Source organism: Macrobrachium rosenbergii, chromosome 1 (genome assembly GCF_040412425.1).
Source record: "Macrobrachium rosenbergii isolate ZJJX-2024 chromosome 1, ASM4041242v1, whole genome shotgun sequence".
NCBI lineage: Eukaryota > Metazoa > Arthropoda > Malacostraca > Decapoda > Palaemonidae > Macrobrachium > Macrobrachium rosenbergii.
In genome coordinates, this window is record NC_089741.1 from 24931250 (window position 1) to 24956491 (window position 25242).

The window sequence follows — 25242 nt, forward strand, 5'->3', positions numbered from 1 at the left end:
ATATTAAGCTTAAACTTCGGCCTTCACGGTAAGAGCAAAAAGAGGTTATCGGAAGAGAGGTAGAAAATAAAAAAAAGGCTGTCTCCTAACAAGGGTGAATGTATGTCAACCATTAATAATAATAATAATAATAATAATAATAATAATAATAATAATAATAATAATAATAATAATAATAATAATAATAATAATAATAATAATAATAATAATAATAATAATAACCACGCGGTTAAGAATTTTTCTATCACAATATAATTTTGTTTTCTCTCCCATCTTCCAGAGCTATTATTTATGTCCATAAAAAAGAAAACAACCAGATTAAAATGTTAGAATTTTTTATACTTGTGAATATTTTTTTTTTTTTTTTTTTGTCTCAGGAGAAACGAAAATCTCACCTTCTGAGGTCAAGTACGACCCTGATTAGAAATGGTCTATTTTTCTTTCGCATTATGATCTTTATGATGGAAGGCGATGATGAAGTATATGTCCTTGACCTTCTGCGCACAAGAAATGCGCAATAAATCCCTCCAGTTCGGTAACTTTGACCTTTACTCTTTACGCCTGACACCGGATTACATAGTCACGACGATTAACCCTTTTTTGATGTCGCTTTATTCCGCCGCTTACGGAACGTTGATGCTCAGAGGTACGATAGGTGTCAGATCTTGAAAGTTGTCAGGAGAGAGAGAGAGAGAGAGAGAGAGAGAGAGAGAGAGAGAGAGAGAGAAGAAGAAGAAGAAGAAGAAGAAGAAGAAGAAGAAGAAGAAGAAGAAGAAGAAGAAGAACAACAACAACAACAACAACAACAACAACAGCAACAAGAGATATGCAAAATTTATATGAATCTGATTGTCACTGTTAGTTCAATGTTGAGGAGAAAGTAATTCCATAGGTGGAATTGTTTTCCAGTTATTTCCTAGTTAAACATAATAATAATAATAATAATAATAATAATAATAATAATAATAATAATAATAATAATAATAATAATAATAATAATAGTAAAGGGAAGGGAAACGCTTTATATAAATGATATGCATATATACTATATATATACATATATATATATATATATATACGTAATATGTATATGCATATGTATATATATTACAAATATGTATATATATATATATATACATATATATATATATATATATATATATATATATATATATATATATATATATATATATATATAGATAGAGAGAGAGAGAGAGAGAGAGAGAGAGAGAGAGAGAGAGAGAGAGAGAGAGAGAGAGAGAGAGAACGCACTCGAAGATAATTTATCTTTCATTAGATACAGGAAGAGTCCGATGTCACTGGGTACAGGTAATCAACAAGCACCTGTTATATATACCAGTTATGGTTATCGACCTTCTGCCTGGCTAGGTGGTCAGTTTAATTACCAAGTGTAACTTTTATTCCACAGATTATTATATACTTTTCTCATGGCGTAAGAGGTGAGTATTTTTATAATAATCAAGTGTAACTTTTAGTCCAGAAATTATTACACCTTCTCATGATGGATGCAATTTTTTTTATCAAGTATAACGTTTAGTCCACAAATTATTATATAATTTTCTCATGACATCAGAGGTGATCATTTTTTTTTTAGTTATCAAGTGTAATTTTTAGTCCAGAAATTATTGTAATATCTTCTTATGACTGCACAGATTATTTTTTTTTTAAATTATCAGTTGTAACTGTTATTCCACAAATCATTTATATCATTTTTTCATGGTCTCAGGGATGATTATTTTTTTTAAATTATCAAGTGTAAATATCAATCCATGAATTATTGTTTCTTCTCATGACACCATATGTGATTTTATTATCAAGTATAACTTTTAGTCCACAAATTATTATATAAAATTTTCTCGTGACGTCAGAGGTGACATTTATTTATTTTTTAGAAAACTGAGAAGTTGCTTTTAACATAACTCTTGTCATTTTCTTACTTAAATTGCTATCTATGCGTTATCGGCCGCTCTCTCTCTCGCATTTATTCATTTATCTCTTTTGCAAAAGTGAATAACCCAGTACAGGCCTCTTAACTTCTCACTAATTATAATAATTTAATTGGATTCGTGACAGGTGTCCCTAATAACACGTAGGGTACAATTTAAGACTCAGACGCGGCCCCTGATTCCCTGACACCCAAATCGAATGTCGTAGTGAAATGGCTCAGTTTCATCTGTGACACAATTTCACCTGTGATGCATTTTCTTAATAATCAAGGTTTTTATTTAGATCAAGATGATATATAAATGTATATATATATATATATATATATATATATATATATATATATATATATATATATATATATATATATATATATATATAATATATATAAAACATATATAGTATTATGCATAGCCTATATATATATATATATATATATATATATATATATATATATATATATATATATATATATATATATAGTATAATATATATAATTATATATATATGTATATGTATACATACACATATATACATATATGTATATATATGTATATGTATATATATACATATATATCACCTTGATCTATATAAAAACCTAATATACATACATATACATATATACAATGTACATAAACTGTGTCACATCCCAGGATGAGCTTGCTAGTCCCATGCCCTTCTAGGGTTTGTATCTGCTGACCGCGTCTGTACCTTTCTAGGCGAACACCCACTCAGATAATGACCAGGCCCATCAAAGTTCAACGTCACTGATCGGGAGACCAGCTCTGTAGAGAGCAAGCATGTCCTGCCATTGATATATCCCGATCATACGAGTGATAGTGTCATTAAGAATGCGTCACCTGTGTCATAAAATATTATTGGAACAAATCCAAATAGTGAAAGCGGTTCAGGTGTCTGAATTTCCTGGCATATGTCCGAGGCTTTTAAATTGTACCTTGCGTACCATAATGAGCCACCAGGCACGGCTGGGAAATGATTAGGAGTGGTGATGTGTTCCGTTACCCTGTGCGTGTGTTTTGAAAGGAAAAAATTGGTTAGGGACCGGAGTATCTTTAGAATTTTGTTAATTACGGGTGAAAATTTAGCGCTTATATGCTGTAGATAGAAAACCCTGATTTTTTTTAACTTCTTCACTGCAAGGTATTTCGTTTCCACAAGTGTGCTTTCAAAACACTTGTGGAAACGAAATACCTTGCAGTGCAGAACTTTAAAAAATCAGGTTTTTCTTTCTACAGCATAAGCGTTAAATCTTCACCTGCAATTAACAAAATTCTAAAGTTACTTCGATCCGTAAAAGAAAACTATTGAGATGGCTTTGTGTATCCGTCCGCACTTTTCTGTCCGCCCTCAGATCTTAAAAACTACTGAGGCTAGAGGGCTGCAAATTGGTATGTTGATCACCCACCCTCCAATCATCAAGCATACCAAATTGCAGCCCTCTAGCCTCAGTAGTTTTAATTTTATTTAAGGTTAAAGTTAGCCATAATCGTGCATCTGGCAATGATATAGGACAGACCGGGCCGTGGTTAAAGTTTCATGTGCCGTGGCTCATACAGCATTATACCGAGACCACCAAAAAATAGATCTATTTTCGGTGGCCTTGGTTATATGCTGTACAGAAAACTCGATTGCGCCGAAGAAACTTCGGCGCATTTTTTACTTGTTATTCTTAATTTCATCTGAGTTCGTTCCCGTCGATCTGATTTCATGAAACCCGCCTATTTTGAATGTTGATTCACCTTGTATTTTACTAATTTAATTACATTTTTATCTGTTTATTTATTAGTTCATTTTGTTGATTTTCCAATAATTGATCTCTTCTTTCTGTATTTCTTATTAGCTTCTGTAACTTCTTTCAAATGAACACCATATTCTTCGGAAGCTTGAATCTCAAGTCAGTGGCTGCTGCAGGCTTGTTCCATAAGAAAGAGGGTTTATCTTCTGAGTAATAATAATAATAATAATAATAATAATAATAATAATAATAATAATAATAATAATAATAATAATAATCATTAAATGTTCTATTTGCGACATTGTAATATTTTCGATTTCCCGTGACTATAGACGCTCGAATGTATTGGAATTTGTAACTAACTTCAGATGATACTTGATTTGAACCCAGACCCCATTCCTGAAGGACGCCAGATGCGAACTCCACCTTTTTGAAAGATTCCCCAATGGTAATCCGAGGTACGATCGTCTCCCCTCCTTTAACCGCCAAATGAGAAAGACTCCGGCACAGGTACACGCTCTCCTCTTTCCGGTTGTGAGTCTGGGTGGACCGTAACGGAGCTGGCTGGGAGCACGGTCTAGGTATATGAGGACTGCCTAAATTATGGACTGCTCCTGGCGATATAAACCGTATCCAGCAAACGACTGCGGGTTACGTACTTTTAACGTCTTCTCGCAGTCTGTGCCGGTTGTGGAGGGGACGTTGGGGTGGATGGGAGGGAAGGGGGGGGGGCATTGGGGGGATGGGGAGGGAAAGACCTGTTCGAGTGATCCGCATCACTTGACCATTCTGTCTGTACGTTAGGGCGAAGCCAAATAGCTTCGTAACTTATTTATTTTCTTTTTGTTTGGTCGGAGTAGTTGCTGCTGCTTTTTACTTAATGAGGGATATATTGATAAGAAAAGGCGGCAACTGAAAGAAACCGAAGTAAGAGAGAGAAAGGGAGTAGCAAAAGACATCTTTAGTTTTCAGTTAGACTTAGATGATAGTCTTGTAAGAAATAATGACCTTGCCTTACCTTAATGATTTTAGATATATATTTTTATTTCTTCAACCTTGTCTACACAGAAACTTGAATGGTAGATAGACTCTAGATGGCTAATGTGCACACACGCAATCTCTGAAAGGTAATGGCGTGACGCAGAACAAAATAACAATATTAAACGAATAAGAAATTTTTACATTTATTGCGCTTTTTCATGCCTCTTATAATATCATTTGTTAATATTAAGGTTTGACAGGTGTCACAACCAGGACGTTCTACCGTGAGTTTTTTTGCGAAATTTAAGCGGACAGATATTCCATATTTTGGCAAATAATGCTGTCAACCAACGATCATACTTTTTGAATATAGAGACGAAGGTGGGCGCGGCTAATCAGATTAAGATTCAAGGACCTTTCTTTTTCAGACGACCACTGGAGGCCTTTTGGATCATCTAGGAAAAACCGTTTGAGGGTTCTGTCTTCTAGAAAGCAATTGGTAGGGAAGATTGATCCAACCTGTTGACTCTCGAGTTGTCTATTAACGGCTAATTGAACCTCACTAAGATTAGTTTCCTAAGTTAACTAGAATAGAATAAATATGGTCTCTACTTATAGACAATTTAGCTCATGTTTTTTCTTCGTTATTTTTTTAAAAGTGAAGACAACGATCACTTCTTTTATTTATGGTAGGTAATTATTCATAATCTCCTGACATTTTGAATGATGTTCCTACGTATTCCAAACTCAATTTTTGGTTCTTTTATCTGTCCGAGAAACGTGCAAGCCAAAAATTGAATGAATGCTTGCCAAGACTCTGCCCATACTGCTGTAAAACAAGTCATAAACCGATAAATTCGCGTTGGAAACTTATTGCATACATATCACAGACACGTTGGAAACGAGTAAACAAACCGTAAGTGGTGAACGAATCTTTGGCAAATAGTGGGTAATCGTAGGAAGCACTGGTTAGGACTACCAAAAAGGTGTATTCAGCCTGTTTGTGACAGATAGGCGATAAGCGTATTCCATCTGGATTTACCGGGATTTTAGTTTTATCTTCTTTATTCCATAATAAGATAAAAAAAAGACATTTTTTCACTAATATAGAAAATGGTTCTGGTGAGGGGAAATAGTCTCCGTTGGTTCAATATCTGGCTTGCCCCGCAGTGGGGTAGTGCCATCAGTTAAAGTTCTTTGTAGCGTGACTTCGACCCCTAGCTGCAACCCCTTTCCTTCCTTTCACTGTACCTCCTTTCATATTCACTTTCTTCTATCTTACTTTCCACGCTCTCCTAACAACTGATTCATAGTGCAACTGCGAGGTTTTCCTCCTGTTACACCTTTTAAACTTTTACTGTCAATTTCCGTTTCAGCGCTGAATGACCCCATTGGTCCCAGTGCTTGGCCTTTGGCCTAAAGACTGTATTCCATCTGGATTTACCGGTATTTTAGTTTTATCTTCTTTATTCTACAATGAGACCAAAAAAGACCATTTTTTACGCTAATGTAGAAACTGACTTTCTTGGGGGGAGATGGTCTCTATTGGTTCAATACTTGGCTTGCCTTCGGGCTTGGGTCTATGCTGGCATAGGGCCTCCCTGATGCAAAACAACCAACCCTGAGGGACTCCCATCAGGGTGAATGATGGGGAGCAGAATGTGTGGGTCTACCATGTTCTTGTTCCTTCGGGTTGCTCTCGTTATTGACCTTAGAGGTTGCGACGCCATTATGAGACACACCCATCTGTCTTACAAATGAATTCGTCTCCCTTCTGTTATGTGCTTCCAGGCAAATTAGAAGACAATTTATTTATTGCTGTCTAAAAAAATCTGGTTGTCAAAGAATATACTGTACAGTCAGGTAGTCTGCCCATGCCATATCACTTCTCTCTCTCTCTCTCTCTCTCTCTCTCTCTCTCTCTTTCTCTCTAGTGCCACAAGTAAAGCTTGCTTAAAATGAAACTATTTAGCTCAGGTGTCTTCTTTCATCATAACAAGATGTTTTCTTGAATCTTTGCAAGGAACAGAATGCCATAGATTTGATGTACTTTTCATATTGCTTCGTACTTTCACTTGGGGTAAAAAAAAAAAAACCTCTCTGCAGTTTTCTTGTAGATTATAAATCTGAAGGAAGGAAAGAGGCACTGCTGTTGCTTGGAGCATCATAAGCGGGAGGTTCTTGTAAATATCAGCTTCAACGCGGATATCTGCATCTCATTAATGATACTCTCCAGCTTCCCTCCTCTCTCTCTCTCTCTCTCTCTCTCTCTCTCTGTGTGTGTGTGTGTGTGTGTGTGTGTGCGTGTGTGTGTGGATTTTAAGAATTAACGGATTCTTAAGGCCACTGAAATTTTATTCTCTCTCTCTCTTTCTCTCTCTCTCCATACACCTTTCCAGTTCAAAAGGGGAAGTGGCTTTAGAAAGTATTAACTTTCCTGATTTCATTAAATCTTTTTGGAATGAGGTTGCTAACCCCAATCCCTAAGCTACCCAAGATGCTACCCAGTCGACTGACCACCGGACACATAATTCACCGCTGAGGTCAACAAGGGCGTGATGGATTTTTAAGGAAACGCGCCCGAAGACATAGTTTCATTTTCTCAGATCTCGTGAGCGGGCTCATTCAACAATCTTTGCGAATGACTCATTCGTAAATCTGTCATTTATCTGTTTATTGCAATCACCCATTTATCGTTTTTTTAGTTTTCTGTAAAAGAAAACTACTGTGCCGGCTTTGTCTGTTCGTCTGCACTTTTCTGTCCGCCCTCTGATCTTATAAACTACTGAGGCTAGAGGGCTGCAGATTGGTATGTTTATCATCCACCCTCCAATCATCAAATAGGCTATACCAGATTACAGCCCTCTAGCCTCAGTAGTTTTTATTTTATTTAAGGTTAAAGTTAGCCATAATCGTGCTTCTGGCAGCGATATAGGATAGGCACCACCGGCCCTGGGTTAAAGTTTCATGGGCCACGGATCATACAGCATTACACCGAGACCACCGAAAGATAGACCTATTTTCGGTGGCCTTGATTTTACGCTGTACAGAAAACTCGATTGCGCTGAACAAACTTCGGTGCATTTATTACTTGTTAAACTTGTTATTCATAAATCTGCAAATGCTTTTCATATCTCTCCTGTAACTACTTCAAAGGTAATATGCTTTTTGCATAGCATAGGCCTACTTTTTGGCACATTTTCTGAGCCACCTTTGTGTTGAGAGCTGTACAGTATGTACTGTGTGGACTCCGAACCCGGGTGATCACAGTACTTCGCTAGTCATGACGAACTCAAAATCTAAACATTACCTATGCTTTAGTTCATTGTCTGATGTTAATTTTGGCCGTCATTAAAGTGAAGTATCCTTGATAACGTCTATCATCGCTCGCTCTGTGTGTGTGTGTGTGTGTGTGTGTGTGTGTGTTTACGATTACATGACAAACCTCTGTGCATGTGCGTGTTTGAGTGATTTCACGTATATAAATGATAAAAATACTTAGTCATACTTTTGAAAAGCGTATATTGCGTCTCTTCGCATTTGAAGTAACTTCTGCATTGCTTGGATTAAGAAAATGATGATCGAGATGTACTATGCAATGACACGTTAGCTACTTCGCTAGTGTTTTTATATCAATAAAGCGAAGCAGCGTTGGCTCCGATCGTTACTCGAATGGGTGACCACCGATGAACCCCAGGCAGTAAAACGTTTGTTACACTTCTGGTCTTTGGGCACGTGTGAGGACCAGGCCAAGAAGTGAGGATATATACTCGCGTAATCCTCATGCAGGCAATGGAAAGAAGAATTCGGGTCTCCTTACTAATCAGTGTCTTAGAATATCTTGACCGTGTTGGAATGTCGGTGACTGATAGCGAGAATAGAATACGAAATTAGAGAGAGAGAGAGAGAGAGAGAGAGAGAGAGTAGTCTCGCTTTGTCGCGACAGTGACGTCATCATTTGTTGACGACGCCGCATTGCCCGGCAAGATATGTAACACGATTTTTTATAAGGAATATTCGAATTATTTAGTCATTTTTCCTCAAAAGGAAGAGCTAAAAAAAAAAAAAACTTAAAATTGTTCAAGGGGCGAGTTGCATTCAACAAGGATAATCACTGAAGTTAAAATAGTAATTCTTTTAGACTAAAGCGACGCTGAAGGCCGTTGACTAAGTACTTTAGAATTCAAACCCCATAAGATTTAACACAGCCCATGAGTCGCATTTTCCTCTCTCTCTCCAAACGTAAATATTAAATAGACAGATGGACAGATAGATAGGTAGAAAGACACCAACGAACCCTATTTTGTTCCCAGGTTTTATGACGCGGCTTTGTGACGTCATCTCATCGCCATTGGGTTCAGCAGTAATTAATGTTTGATAAAACTCATCATGAAAGACAAAAGCGCATCAGCATCGTTGATGATTACCAACAACAGCCACGTCTGTGTCCAGTGGTTTGGATCAAGGCCTAGGGAATACACGTATTCTCTAGACCTTGGTTTGGATGACCTATAAAAGGAGGAAATGTTGTGGGGGCGGGGGGGGAGGGGAGGGAGAGACACACATTAAATAATGCCCGGAGGCATTTTCCCGAGATGTAACAGAGTACCTGGACCTTTCCCTGAAAAAAGCGGGGCGCCATATCTTAAAAACTAACCATAGAATTTTCTTGAAAATAATTTCATTGTAATTCCCACACCCAAATTACTTTCGACTCTAAATTTATAATAAACCTTAACCTGACTTAAACCTAACCTAACCTAGGGGCATGTCAAAAAAAACCGGGGCTGGTGCGATACTAGCATGCATATGGATGATTGGATATTGTACATATATATATATATATATATATATATATATATATATATATATATATATATATATATATATATATATATATATATATTATATATATATTTAATATAAATGTACATATATATTATATATGTATACAATATATATATATATATATATATATATATATATATATATATATATATATATATATATATATATATATATGTATATATATATATATATATATATATATGTATGTGTGTGTATAATGTACTGTATATACGTATATATACTAAGAGATCACAAAAAGTAAGCGCGTGATTTTGTTTATTAGCTGAAGCTACTGGGAAAGTTCAAATTGAAAAGACAGAGTGCCAAGTACTTTCGTGTATTTTAACACATCTTCGGGGTGCCCCGAAGATGTGTTAAAATGCACCCCGAAGATGTGTTAAAATACACGAAAGTACTTGGCACTCTGTCTTTCCAATTTGAACTTTCCCAGCGGCTTCAGCTAGTACAGTATATACATATATATGATTTATGTATTTATGCACATGTACTGCATCTAGTCTTAAAACTAGGGAATAATTTAATATCTGTCTCTATGTGTGTGTGAGTGTGTCTTTTTGTGTATGTGTATGTATTCATGTATATAACTACTCAGATCGCACACGGTATCAGCTTTCTGGGTTAGATATTTCTGAAACCCGTTTGCTGTTGAAATGCAAAGAGCACTTACACGATCGACGTGAATAATCAACTCTTCCACTAGGTTTGCAATTTGTCTGTATTATTTGATGTAATTGCATCATATTCGTTATCAAATTTCCATCACAAAGTCGCTTGGAGTATCTCTTCGGATGAATGGAGGCGTTACGACAGGCGCGCTCTGCGACTGCGCAGTTTCAAAATCGTTGAAGGTTTATGTCGTTCGCTTTTTGTGTGTGCGTGTGTGTTCTTGTGTTCCTACACGAGCTTACTCTGTTTTTAAACGAACTATTACTTTTTACTACCGTCCTTCCCCCGCCCCCCCCTCTCTCTCTCTCTCTCTCTCTCTCTCTCTCTCTCTCTCTCTCTCTCTCTCTCTCTCTCTCTCCCGTGCAATGTAACGTTTGACCCTGCCGAAAGGGACTCTGTAAGCCAAGTGGCTTTCACTGGAGATCGTGGCTGTCTGAATACTGTATCAGAATTCATACATGTATGTACGAATTTATCAAATAGATATATGTATATCCCCGGAGGGGGGTTAGTGCCATCAGTGCTTTACTCAAGTTCTTTGCAGCGTCCCTTCAGCCCTTAATTGCAAACCCCTTTCATTCCTTTTACTATGCCTCCGTTCAAATGATCTTTCTTCCGTCTTCCTTTCCACCTTTTCCTAACAATTGCTTTATAGCGCAACTGCGAGGTTTTCCCCCTGTTACACCTTTCAGACCTTTTTACTGTCAGTTTCCGTTTCAGCGCTAAATGACCTCATAGGTCCCGGTGCTTGGCCTTTGGCGTTCAATAGCTCATATCTCTATAAATAACCTGATACATGTAGAAACTCGGTGTTTATATACACAAGAAAGAATAAATATAGAATTTACGCATCTAATTTACTTAATTTTTTTATTTTGGTACATTACACATATCTATTTAATTACATGTTTACGTATTCCGATACGTACTTACATAATCAAATACACGCAGTATTTGATTATTTATGAATATGTCTATATACTGTCACACATGCACATTTCAAGTGGAGGATTAATTTAGATCATATTTTATGCAGTGGATTTTATATATATGTATACACACACATACATACACACTACACGCTTCCAAATCAGGGACATGGGTCTACGAAAGCTCAGTTAAGCCTATAGGGGATTGCTGTCTCGTGCTCATCCATTCTAAAGAGAAGTTGCAAAACAAACTCCTGAGACGATATACAATAAAAATTAATGCCGGAGCGTTTAGATAACTTAACATAAACAACGATACTTTGTGTGTGTGCGCGCGCGCGTGTGAAAGAGTAAGGAAGATCGTTATCATTACTGTTGGTATTAGTAGTTTTTGAAATCATATATATCAGTGGTATCACTTTAATTAAAAGGTAAACGCATAGCTTTTATTGTGTAAAATCAAATTTGCAATACAGTAAAGGGAAGTGTGTAATGTGTGTTTGTGTGTGCATAAGATAATATCTGAAGTGATACCATTAATAAATATGATTTAAAACCACTAATAATAATAGTAATGTTAATGGTCTTTCTCTCTCTTTCACATACACTCACACACACACAAACACAGGCATGTTGTATGTGTGGTTATATCTAAGCGCCCTGGTATATATTTTGATTGTGTATCGTTTCAGGATATTATGTAACGTCTCTCTAAAATAGATGAGCACGTAACATTCATCCCTTACAGGCCTAACTGAGTCTTCGTAGACCCCCTTTTTTATTTTTATGCTCTAAGTAATAAAAGTGCAATCTTTATACTCCACTTTATTCCATGCTAGATATCTCCAAAGGGGAAGGGAAAGAAAAGGGTACTTAATTATCTTTTTTAGTAACAGAAATGGCAGAAACAGTACTAAGGAAAACCTATATAACGGCTCCCTATCTCGTCTTATCTCCATAGATTATTTACAAGTCTAAAGTTCCATCACCATTTTTTTTTGTTCCCTTCATCCGTTTTTTCTTTATAATTATAGACGGCTACTTGCTATGTTATATTTCATGTGATAGCCGGTTATGTTATATTGTATGTGATAGCTGGCTGCATCTTACGACAATTTTCTAATATGGACTCTCACTGATAATGCATTCGGCCTATTCAACAGTAATCTTTTTAGAGATCAGAGATAGCCATAAAAGGAGAAGGGGGGGGGGAACAAAGTAACGGAAATAGAGAGAGAGAGAGAGAGAGAGAGAGAGAGAGAGAGAGAGAGAGTGAGAGAGATGCATTATTGATTTTGTTAGTGTCAATCATAAAACTTACACAAGTCGCACAAACACACACACACTGTGCGTGTGTAGCCAATGTGTGAGTGTGTGTGTGTGTGTGAGAGAGAGAGAGAGAGAGAGGTCATATTGATTTTATTAGTCTGAATCATATTTCATTTTGCCGCTTTAGTGGAGAGAGAGAGAGAGAGAGAGAGAGAGAGAGAGAGAGAGAGAAATTCTTCGTCTAATATGGTCTGAGAGAGAGAGAGAGAGAGAGAGAGAGAGAGAGAGAGAGAGAGAGAGAGATTTATTACTTTAGCCTGAGTTGCCATACAGCATTTTCGTTGGAAAGCTAAAGATAGGGGGATAGAGAGAGAGAGAGAGAACTAGAATGTAACCTAGACTATCATATAAGATAACGCATAGAACGTAAATAGATAAATAGACAAATCGATAGTTTATGATTTTCTGTAACCTAGCTTAAATTATCATACATTATACATAAGAGAGAGAGAGAGAGAGAGAGAGAGAGAGAGAGAGAGAGAGAGAGAGAGAGAGAGAGAGAGAGAGAGAGAGAGAGAGAGAGAGAGTTTAACGTAAACTATCATGTAAGATTAGAACTGTAAATAGATAAACAAATCGATACAGTTTATAATTATCTATAATCTAGTTTCAAGTATCATACATTGAACACCAGTGAGAGAGAGAGAGAGAGAGAGAGAAATTACCTTAGCCTAAGTTGCCATACAGTATTTTAGCTCACACACACACACACACATACATACACGCACACGCTCGCACAAAGAGAGAGAGAGAGAGAGAGAGAGAGAGAGAGAGAGAGAGAGAGAGAGAGAGAGAGAGAGAGAGAGAGAGAGAACTTTCTTTTTTTTAGCCTAAATCGCCACACAACGTTAAGCGTTTAGAGACATAACCACAATCATTACTTTTTCTCATGAACTATCACACGCATATGCACACACACATACAGTAGAGAGAGAGAGAGAGAGAGAGAGAGAGAGAGAGAGAGAGAGAGAGAGAGAGAGAGAGAGAGAGAGAGAGAGAGAGAGAGAGAGAGAGAGAGGAATATAATATAATATATATTATCGTTTTCTCCAGGTTGAAACTCCCCGGGTTGTGACGTCATGCGCCCACGACTGCGCGATCCCCCCGCCCTCTATGTAGGCGTCAGTAAACTATTATGCAGTGATGAGTAGACCGACGTAGCGCCAGAGGAGCTCTTTCGTTAAATTCGTAAGTATTACGAATGCGTTGGACGTTGTATTGTATATCGGCGTGACCGTGAGTGTACGGCGGATTTTCGGCGACGTGCAAACCAAAGCGGATTTCGTTCGGCGTCCATTGGACGAAGAGAAAAGTCGTCTTTGTTGTGTGCGTGAAGTCGCCCGTGACCCGGACCGACGAGTCGTTGTGGCGCGCCCATCGCTCCGAGGTGACCCATAATGGTGTTGCTTCTTTTATCTATTTTTTTTTTGTTATCTTTTAATAATTCATTGATCGACGAATTCCTCTGTCGTCGCATTTCGAAGTCGCTGTGAAAGTCTCCTTCGCATTCGGCCTAGCTTTAAGGCATAACGAATTAATATATAGCTTTCTAAAAGGAAGTTAAACCCCCGTCCCTTTCCTCGCTCGCGTTTTCCCACCCCCTTCCATTTAATCTCTCTCTCTCTCTCTCTCTCTCTCTCTCTCTCTCTCTCTCTCTCTCTGAATTAGATAGTTCAAGCGAAAAAAGTATATTGTGGTTCTGTCTTTAAACGAATAATAACATTGTGTGGCGAATTAGGCTAAAAAAAGAAAGTTTTCTCTCTCCCTCGCTCTCTCCTTCTCTCCCTCCCTCGCTCTCTCTTTCTCACCCTCCCTCGCTCTCTCTCTCGCTCTCCATGGCTGTCTCTCTCACTCTCTCTCTCACAGACACACACGGAAATGGCCGCATAAGTTGGCCTACTAGTACTACCTGGCGTTTGTGTGTGTATGTGCGCTCCCATGGCCCACTTTCCCGTCGGGAGATCTGTCGTGGATTAGAATTTTCCTCCCTCGTGTTTTAGATGAAGATTCCGGAGTCGTCTGCCATTTGTCAAGGTATAAATAACATTCCGACTTTTAATTTTTGTTGGGGTAGGGCGGAAAAAGCATCTGTTGGGAATCGAGGTCATTGGCTTTCGGATAGGCCTATGGTTGCGTGTTTTTTACCTTTTGTTTTTATTAGCGTGGTTGGGTTAATATTAATATGCAAATATGGTTCTAGGTCTGATTCATCTTGAGAATTAGCCGACGGCAGGGTTGTTTTTTTGTGGGTGACGCATTTGTGTCATAAGTTTAATGTCGTTCCGATATATTCTGATTCATAAACCTTTAGGTCTATGGCAGGGTGTCGATTTGTGTCGGAAATTTTAGCGTAGGGTATATCGTGTGGATATATTTTAATTCATTAATCTCTGGGCCTATGGCAGGAACTCAAATTTGTGTCGGAGATGTTAGCATACGGTATGCATATGGATATATTATAATTCATTATACTCTAGGCCTATGGCAGGGTTCCCTACCAAAGGTTTTGGTGGCCAAAGGTGGGTGAAGCCTGACCCCAACACCCTATTTACACCTGGTTTTTGTGCAATATACAAAATTTTAGACGATGCTCTTTATTATAGTAGTTGACTGTAGGGGGTTAGTTCTGTCAGTGCACCTCATGTGTCACACTGTAGGCATTACTTTAAGGGTCTTTGCAGCATCCCTTCAGCCTCTTTCATTCCATTTACTGTACCTCTGTTCAAATTCTTTTTCTTCCATCTGACTTTCAACCCTCTCTAGCAACGGTTTCATAGTGCAACTGCAAGGTTTTCCTCTTGTTACACCTTTAAAACCTGCTTACTGTCAATTTCCGTTTCAGTGTTGAATGACCTCGTAAGTCCCAGTGCTTGGCCTTTGGCTTAAATTCTATATTCTCTACTCTATATTGTGGTCATCAAGTAGGCCTATGGCATGTGTATTATTAAAAGTTCACCCAGAATTTCATGGCTTGTGTGGCTGAGCTTAGAACTACCTTAGATGATCACTTATCCACCATAGGACTATATAATTGTCATCTAGACAGAAATTTGTGTGACGTTTAATGTAAGATGAAGCTTGGTGTGACATATGTTGGTAAGGTGCAGCTGGTATATTGTAAGCCCTGCCAAGTTGGGGACCATAAATGCTGGAATCCAGACCCTAAAATATAGGGTGCAAGGGTTTTCTAATTATGCCCCCCCCCTTTTTTTTTTTTTTTTTTTAACTTGAATGGAGGCCCTGTAAGGAAGAGCTCCACATGAACATAATGTTTATTAATGAAATTTTTTTGACCAAACAACAGAGACACAGGTGTAAGCTGTAATGCAGTACAGGTGAGATAACCTGAGAAAAATACCAAAATAATGTGAGAAATTTTACTGTCTTTTGTTTGTTTTTACATTAATCCCCAAGGGGCTGGTACTAAACATGGCAATTTGCCACTGAGCTTTTCTGTATAAAAGCACAAACAAAAAATGGTGAATTTCTTGCATTGTTTTGTTAAACATTTCAAATTATCTCACCTGTACTGCATTGAATGGGCCTACACCCTTTTCTGTATTGTTCAGTCAAAAAATTCCATTAATAAACAATATCCCTGCAGAACTTTTCTTTAGAATTACCACCCTGCCTTTCATTTCTGATATATTTTGGCTGTGGAATGGACTGTCTTACAGACTAGGCAATAATAAGTTCTCAGAGTGCAAAAAGGTAGGACTTTAGTGCCGTAAACCGTTAACCCGGACTACTTTATTTCTCATGAACTACAGTTCGTGTGGTTTGGCTATGCTGTGTATGTCAGTGCTGGGTCAACTTCATTTTTTCAGTTTCACTTGATATTTCTGATGCCTGCAGTCATGTTGGACAGGTCCGGTATTGATGTTTTTGCCTATTGTGAATGGTTGTCCATTTTGATATAAGGCTACAGTAATGTACTGAAGTGTATTATACCTTTACTCTGCTGACCATTATACTGTGTAGGGTCTTGTCAACGAGACTACTTGAACAATATAGGAACATCATGAGAAAACTCTCGTGTGCCTCTGCTGCTTCATTGTTAATTGAGAAAGTTATCATAAGGTTGTCATCTCTCTCTCTCTCTCTCTCTCTCTCAACCCAGTATGTATCCACCTACCCAAGGTGCTAGTACTAAATCTGGCAGAAACTCCCTGGGATGCCATGTTTAGTACTAGTAGCCCCTTTGGGATCAAAGTGTTATATACAGTACACCCATTTCTATATTTTCTATGTTGTATGGTCGACAAATTATATTAATAAACGATATTTTCGTGTGGCTGTCTACTTTTATTTAGCATGAGTTTTACCCTGGACTTTGGCAAAGGTGGATATATATATACCGGGGTAATTTTATTTAAGGCCAAGTAATTGATTAGACACTTTGTTAAGCATACCAGGATAGTCCGTTATTTGATTATCTGCAGAGATCTGAGCCGCCCAGTGAGTGACTACTGTACTCTAAGCTTGCTTTGCAAAGTGGTGACTGAATTTATATCCAGACAGATTTATTTCTGGTGAGACTGTAATTAAAAACTTTTTAAGATTAAAATGTAGTTTAAAAAACTTTGAAAGTTTAAGATTAAAATGCCTAAGGTGAACACCATTATGATAAATGTACGTAGTGGGGCAGTAAGATTATGTTAGTCAGCATTTACTGTTGATAGTACTGTACAGTAATTCTCTGTTATTAAAGAACCGAGTAAACATAGTATGCCCTTAAAATTTTCTCATGGTAACATATTTTTGAAAATAAGAAGTTGCTTATGGCATGATGCTGTTATTCTTATTTTGGCATCATCGCAATTATGATTCAGAATGTGCAACTTCATGGGGGAATGTGCTTCAAAGGCCAGTAACTTGCCAGACAAGGATCATCAGAATGGCATTTTGGGAGAAAAAAAAAAAAGGATTCAAGCTAGTTGAAAATTACAAATATTAATTAAGAAACTAGTTATACTAAGCATATATGAACTGCTTGTGGAACTGTTCACCCAAGACTTTTTTTTTTTTTTTTTTTTTCATTGCTTCCATTTGACCAAGGTTACATAATTAGGCTGAAGTTAAGGCAGTCATACTGTAGGTTTGGGGTGAAGTAGTTTCCATTGTGTTAAAATTATTAGAAGGTTAAGTTTTTTAAGTTGCATTTGCTTTATCTAATACCCCTTTCTCTTTTAATGCTTTCAGGGACCATAATGGAGGACGGACTTCTCAGCTTGAAATGGAACAACCACAAGATAACTTTTTGTGAAATTCTCAGGACGCTAAGAGAGAAGGTGAGTTAGTGTAATTCTGCTTACTCGGTTTCATTGTTTTGGTTTTTAGGGAAATGTTTCACAATGCTTGTAGCCTTCCTTGCAAACTTTTAAGCTCGGGTGGTAACTACAGCACTTTGTCCAGAAAATTATTTCATGCAAGTATCTTATATAGTTGTAACCAGGAATCTTCTGTGTACTCAATTCATCGATTTGTTACCTGAAGGTATTAAACAGTTGATAGTACAGTAAATCTTCAATATTTTAGTTTTGGCATCCATTATGTATTTAGTAAGTGTTGTCTTTTTAGGTAGGCTTAATGTATCTTAGGGAGAAATGTTGTAAGTTGAGGAATAATTTTGATAGAGTGTAAGCAAAGCTCTGGTGCCTACACTAGAAAGCAACCATATTCTCTTCGTCTTCTTGTTAAAGGAGATTTTTACCAACACACTTTTGTTCAAAATTGCTGGTGTTATTAGTATCCAGTGCCAGTCTGAAAGTACAGAGGGAGTTTTTTTATTTATTTTTTTTTATTTATATAACTTTTCTAACAATTTTCCTCCCCTCTTTTCAGTCAAACTATACTGATGCTACTATTGCTGTGGAGGGAAAGTTTTACCCAGTGCATAAACTTGTATTAAGTACTTGTAGCGAGTACTTCGAGGACATTTTTGCTCGTACTCCTTGCAAATCACCTGTGATAGTACTCAAAGATGTGCGTAGTCAGGATATGGATGCGCTCTTGGACTATATGTATTTGGGTGAAGTGAATGTAAACCAAAATGACTTAGCATCGTTACTAAAAACTGCGGAGTGTTTAAGAATTAGGGGCCTAGCTGTACCTGATGAAGAAAACACAAAGTCGAGAAAAGCCCCATCAGACGAAAGACACGATAGCCCACCACCAAAGAGAAGACGTCACGATGAGACGTCTAGGCCAGTCTCCCCGCCACCCTCAGCCAACACTAAAACGCCAACCCCTTTACCTTCACCTGTTCAGCCCTCATCAGCGATCTGTTCTCAGTCATCCCCAGACCACTTAGATTCAGACCCTCCTCCTCATATAGTGAAAGTGGAAATGCAAGAACATGATCATGAAGATGGTTTTAGACAAGACAGTTATGAAGGGTCTGTGAATGAGGAGGGGGGAGGGGATTTTGGGGCAGATGTGTCAAAGGCTGAACACGATCCTGAAAGTTACGGCAGCAGTTCCTTTCCTGGTCCCTCGTTACAACCTGGGGTAAGTTACATCTATGTGTTAGTTTCTGGTCTGTCTTCAGTTTCCTCTTTCGTTATCTTTATGTTTCGTAGAATTTTGTAGCTTTCATTTTGTGCATCCTTTCCTTGAATAATCTGCAGTTTTCATTTAAAGAACTCATTCAAGTTGAATGATTCCAGTCTGTCATGTTCATAGTGAAATAAATCAGTGTTGCGTAAAACAAATTTGGATTTAATAAAGAAAGTCTCTCATACAAAACAGTTCCTGGAGGAATGATTAATTCATGAAATTCAAACCTGGTCTTTTTGGGCTTGCTTAGACTAGATGCTCTGTTGTAATGGGTAGCCTTATGAGAATTAAGGATTAGCTGTGGTTCCTGATCAATGGGAAAATGAGAACTTGTAGTTGAAGTAATTGGGAAGTAGTCTGCTGAATTTTTTCACCATCACCACTACGTTCTAATAAGTAATCACAGCCAACATCTATTTTTGTGTTGGGTGGAAGGGTACTATAGGGTGGAGGTTTTAATTAGCTTTGGATACCTGTTTATATAAACCTTTGAAGTACAAGTAGTTGTTTCAGGCATTGTGAATTGGTGTAGTATTCTTTTTGAGGAATACAGTATATTTTATGAGTAGTGCATGGTTTTTTAGTGGAATACAGTGTTGCTGTAATTTGTTATGCTCATGGAATTATGAATACTGTAATTTTAGTTGCACACTTTCTTGTGCTTCTGTTCTCTAAAAATTTGATTTTTTTTTCTGCAATGTGCCGTAAGAGTACTGCACTGGGCTTGTAATATTGTGTGTACTGTACAGTATTGCTGAACCTCAGTTTTCTTAACCTTGCCAGGCATAGAGATCTACCTGATCATGTTTAAATGAACATTTTTACAGTTCAAAGGAACAATTTGTACTGTATTAACCCTAAAAGAAGTAAGTTTGATAATTTATATATATTCATTGTCGTGTATGTTTTTTTTTTATTGTGGTAAAGATTTAAAGCTGTAAGTTCCTGGGTGGATCCAGGATTTTATTAGAGGGTTTTGCAGCTGGTGATAATTGGCCAAAAATCTGATGGGAAAAATGCAGGTTTTCAACTTTAAATTTGATACACAAAAATCTTTTATGGCATCTGAATACTGTATTCGTTTTCAATTTGTGTACAGATGATTCTGTTATGGATCATTTTCCAGATATATGTGCAATTTTTTTCTGTTTTTTATTGGTAAATTTCAGTAACAGATACAACATTGCAAAGTGGAAAAACTTTCAAGTTTTCCACAAGATAGAGGTATTGTAATTTTTTGTTTAAATTTATAAAAAAAAAAAATGAAATAAGAAATGGAAAATTCATCATGCCTACCAATTTGTATTTTCATAAGCAAGCATTCTACAGTAATATATAGCCTATACAACAAATGATATATGTAAAAATAAAAATGCAAAATTGTTAAAGTAGATTTTCATATTAACTGTCAGCCCAGTTGACAAAATTTTGGTATGATCATAATAGCACTAATTCAGTATATATACATTTTAAAAACTTATGAAGATCCGGTGAAATTACAAAATGTGGCTCCATGCCCCATAGAAAAAAACTGTAAATTTCATCTTTTTATTGAGAGCAAGCATAGTTTGTAATGTGAATGCAACTAAAATTTGTCTTAGGAAATTGACCTTTCTATTTTTACATAATGAAAAAAATTACAAATTGTGAAAATGCCATTGTTTGGATATAACTGAATAGGGTTGAGAGGTCAGTTCCCTGAAGGAAGAGCAATTAAGTGGTAAAGAGAAGTTTAGAGAACTCCAGTTTGAATGTTAGTATGAGGAAAGAAATGAACTGCATTGACCAGTGTAGTTGACCAACAAGCACTTATGATATTGAAACTTACACCCTCCCCCTCTTTTGCAGATTGCATTACTAAATTTTAACTTTTTGGGGGTTTTGGAGAAATGTTGTCTCTTATTTGTGAGGTCACTTTAGAAATTTTCCAAACCAGCATAACAAATGAAAATTGAACTGCTAGTGCAGAGTATCCTAATATAGCTTTGAATAAAAACTCACAAGATAATGATTAAATTTTGCTATAATATGAAAAGGAAAAGGACATTGCCCCTCATACTACAATAAAATCAGTAATTATAATTTTTAATTTTCTAAAATGAGTTTTATGCTTTTGGCCCAAAGTATTGGTTGATTTGAGAAATATGAAGGTAAAGGTTACAATATTTCTTACTAACCTCTTAGATATTAGAAAAGCAATTAGAATAGCAGTTGACTACAAAGCAGATAGTAACAATACAATAGTTTAGGTCAACTGTCAAACCAGCTCTTATTGCCTCTAGTGTTGATGCTGTGTTTGTTGTCTTTGTAGCTGCTGTTCTGTCATTTATATAGTGTGCAGCATCAAGTTACGATGCCAGACATCAAGTTACGGCGTCATAAGTGCCGTTAAAAGGCCAATAATGGCGAAAAACCAACTTACAGCAGAAATCAACTTACGGCTTGGCGGTGGGACGGATCCCCTACTGTAAGTCGGTGACACACTATATGCTCCTTTGTGGCATCATGTCATATAGGTAAAACACCAATTTGACTAGATAAAATTGGTAAAAAAAAAAAAAACCAAGACAGTATCAAAAACCTTATTTTTAATGTGCAAAGGGAAAAAAATTGAGTAACAGCTCAGACTACAGTAAGAGTGACATGGAAATGTCAATAGTACTTTAACTCATTTTTGATGCGTTGGTGTTTTCATCTTTTTAGCCTGCTGATGCCTGCAGGTCTCCAGAAACTAAATCTGTTATGAAATATCTTGTCAGTTTCACTGGTTTTGAAATTGGTAAATAAAACCATGAAATGGGTTTCAATATCATAAATTTGTTGTAAGGCTTGTGAGAATGAAAGACTTTTCTTAAGAAATTCACTTGATCATATAGTGGGATGAACTGATAATTGAAATTGCTAACATTCTAAGGAAAGGCAGAGTCCCTACTTTCTCAAAAAATCAAGCATACCTACGTTAATCGCAAAACACTCAGAAAATGCAACACTGGTCTAGAAAGTGGACACACTGAAATAATGAATGGACTGCAAAAAAAAAAAGCTTGCCGGCATTCCTGGAAAGTGCAACTAAGTTGGTCCAATGATTGTTTCACAGAGCATGAGAGTGAAGCTGCTATTAAACCGGACTGGGCATACACAGTAGTGACCTCTCAATTTGTTAATCAGGCAGTGTGTGATTAATGGAATTGCAGTGAATTTCACCATATGTATTGTCATTGCACAGGAATAATTTTAGTTATAAATACCCTCAATAAAGCACTTTGCTAAATCCATGAAATTTTAGAAAAGAAATATATTTTTTCATGAGTAAAAATGACAGCCACATGGAAATGAGCGACTGTACTGAAGACATTTCATTTTGAAAGGTTGATTGATTCCATTTGTATGACATCACAGTTGTTTTCAAAGAGAAGTGTTTGATTGGGCATTGTGGTGAGGGTGACTGTTAGTTGTGGAATACAAGAGAAAGAAGTAATTCTTGTTGGTTAGGGATCTCAGAAACTGGAGAAAAGGCCATTCCACTCATGAGGTAAACCTAAGTGATGAGTGAGTGGTGATGGAGTAGAGTGTAGTTAGAAACATAAGAAGAGGGCAAATGAGAGAGAAAAGAAAGGTTGGATTTTACATTAAAATATAATGCTGCCACAAGTGCCTAGGCCCTAAATACCATATTAAACAGTGTATACATGGAAACTTTTTTGTAACAATAACGGCCTATAGGTAACAAACTTCCCATTTAAACTTGTTCAGATCGCTGCCACATTATCATCATTATCCCTATATAAGCATGCAGGACGTAGGTTTGAGATAGAGAGTGCAACATCCAAAGGGTTCAGACTTTTCATCTTGACCTTCTTTAATATTGTATTACCTTTATCATTGGTGGTATGGTGTACAAATTGGTAACACTACAGACATAACAACTATTTATACCTAAGAGGAACCTTCAGAACGAATTTGCATTTGTGATGGTTCAGGAATGAATTGTAATTTAACAAAAGCTGAAGAAAAATCTGAAAAGGCTACCTTTCTTTAGCCTAGAATACCAAAGCCGCCTGTTATTTGGTTAGCTTTGATGATGACAAGTAAAACTAATATGATAGTGTAATAATAGATTGCTTTGGGAAGGGTATAGTTAGTAATTGTTCTGGGAAGGTTACAATAGCAGGAGGTTTGGTGTCATTGACTGTTGGTGTTCTTTAAAAGATTCTGTACACACTAGTGAGAATAATTAGTTTAATTTGTTAGGCAAAACTTCATATATTATATATAGAATAAATGGTAATGCATATCATACAAAAATAAAAAGTGAAATAGGAATGTTTTTACAGCTGGAAACAAAACATGTATGTTACCACATTTCATTCCCCCAGATGTATTTTGTCAGAAAAGGTCAGATTTTTTAAGGTAATAACCTAAAACTGCATATACACACACTTGTCACCTAATGACTGATTTCATACCTGTAACTTGGTAAGCGAATTTGTGAATAAGCAAGGAGTCCCCATTTCCCACTCCCCGTAATCTCCCCTAGTGGATAATCGACCAGTGACAGTGAATATATGAGCGCTTAAATTTGCAATCGGAAACAAAATTGTTTTAATATAGTAAATTATACCCTGTGTTAAAATGAGATTTTCAGTAAGTCAAATTAAAATGTTATGCAAGCATTTTGCTATGATGTTCATTGTCATTAATAGTAAGGAAGGTTGATGAATTTTCGGTTTTGAAAGTTAGTGGTGAATCTGTAGGAGTTGGCATTGGCATTGGGTAATCCTTTTCTATCAGATTTCATGTTTAGATATCCCTGCTAGACTGGGTGTTTTTTCAAGATTTATGATAATTTTTCTTAGCCTTTATTGCAGCATTTTTTAATGAGTGTAATGCTCAGGCTGTCTGATTATTTGGATGTAAATTTTAGAAATTACATTTTCTTGGCCATAGTAGTTTGTCACCTTTAAGTTCTCTGAAGTGTGATTTTGCTTAAATTTGCGAATTGGGTGGTTTCTTGTAATTTGTGCTCTGTCACTTGCAATTTCCTTTAATTACCAGTTACTTGTTGTAATGAGGAAGAACTGGTTAGTGTTATATGATTTAGACCCTTGTTAACTTAGTTTTGACTTGTGATATGATCACTGCCATTCGTGATATGATCATTACCATTCCTCTGCATACTTAATTTTCGGGGGAGGTTGTATCTTGTTAATTTCCTCATTATACACATACTCTTGTCCTATGTGCTCAGTGTGCTGTGGCCAAAGGTATTGTTCTTGGTCAGTAAGAGACTGCTTGGACTGGATGATGGATTTGTTGTTTTTCTTTTGGACATTGTTTCCTGTGGGCTCTCTTTGTGTTGCTGCTATGACTGTTCCCATACTGGCAGGAGCTAAATTTCCTCATCCTGCATGTATGGTCATTACTCCATGGGCCCTCTGACTACAACCTGGACAATATGCCCTTGCCTTCCGCATCTTGTTTCTCCTTCTCTGATGGAATCTCCCACTTCTTCCACTAGTGTTTTTCCATGGTCCTGCAGCCATTAGCAATATTGTGTGTATGAACTTGGCTTTCCTTGGTCCCCAACACTGACAGGTCTTTCTGGTTATGCAGGAAGGGTATAGGAATAGGTATGGTCTGGGAATGGCTCCTTACTTAGCATTCTGATCCTGCTGCAGGAGTCACCCCCCAGACATAAAATTTCTGCTGCCATGGCTGTGGCTTCCTTGCCTTTTATGATGTTTGTGATGCTATCCCCCTGACACCCTTCTTTTCCCATGCTGTATCATGAGTATTGAAGCTGGAACCAGTTGTTATGCCATATCTCTTAAAAGATATTCTTCTCCCTGTAGCTAGACCTTGTGACTCGAAGTCCACTTGACCTGTTTTATTACCTAGAGTGCCAGTGCCAGAACCTGTCGTCATGCTGCATCTGACCGTATGACCCTAGCCCACTTAACCTTGCAACTGACTGCAGTGATTAAGTCCTGCTGAGATCATTTTAGATTGCTGGATGATTGATCATTATCGAGCTCCTCAAATGATCTCACCAGCAGGTCCTTTTCAGGAACTGCTGGCAATCTAGTAAGGTACTCCTTACATCTCCTCTTGCTGGGAAAGGTTTATTTATCTCAAGGTTAAGGTTTGGAGAAACCTGGTGAGGAACTAACTGAGGATCTCTATCTTCAT

General features: G+C 37.1%; 1 protein-coding gene across 16 annotated transcripts in view; it reads left to right on the plus strand.

Annotated features, from left to right (window-relative positions):
• The first annotated feature begins 13549 nt into the window (after window positions 1-13549).
• LOC136843759 (broad-complex core protein isoforms 1/2/3/4/5-like) overlaps window positions 13550-25242 on the plus strand; it is a 105963-nt gene continuing 94270 nt past the window's right edge. For 6 of the 16 annotated variants that reach the window (XR_010854809.1, XM_067113225.1, XM_067113302.1 and 3 more), the window contains exons 1-3: window positions 14357-14529; window positions 17698-17786; window positions 18340-19005. Coding sequence is in view for 15 of the 16 variants with exons in the window: in XM_067113225.1 (XP_066969326.1) it covers window positions 14496-14529; window positions 17698-17786; window positions 18340-19005 (789 nt within the window). In the remaining variant the exon portion in view is untranslated. Of the gene's footprint in view, window positions 14530-17697; window positions 17787-18339; window positions 19006-25242 lie in introns of all 16 variants that reach the window. The other 10 variants (XM_067112557.1, XM_067113389.1, XM_067112817.1 and 7 more) reach the window with 6 other exon arrangements.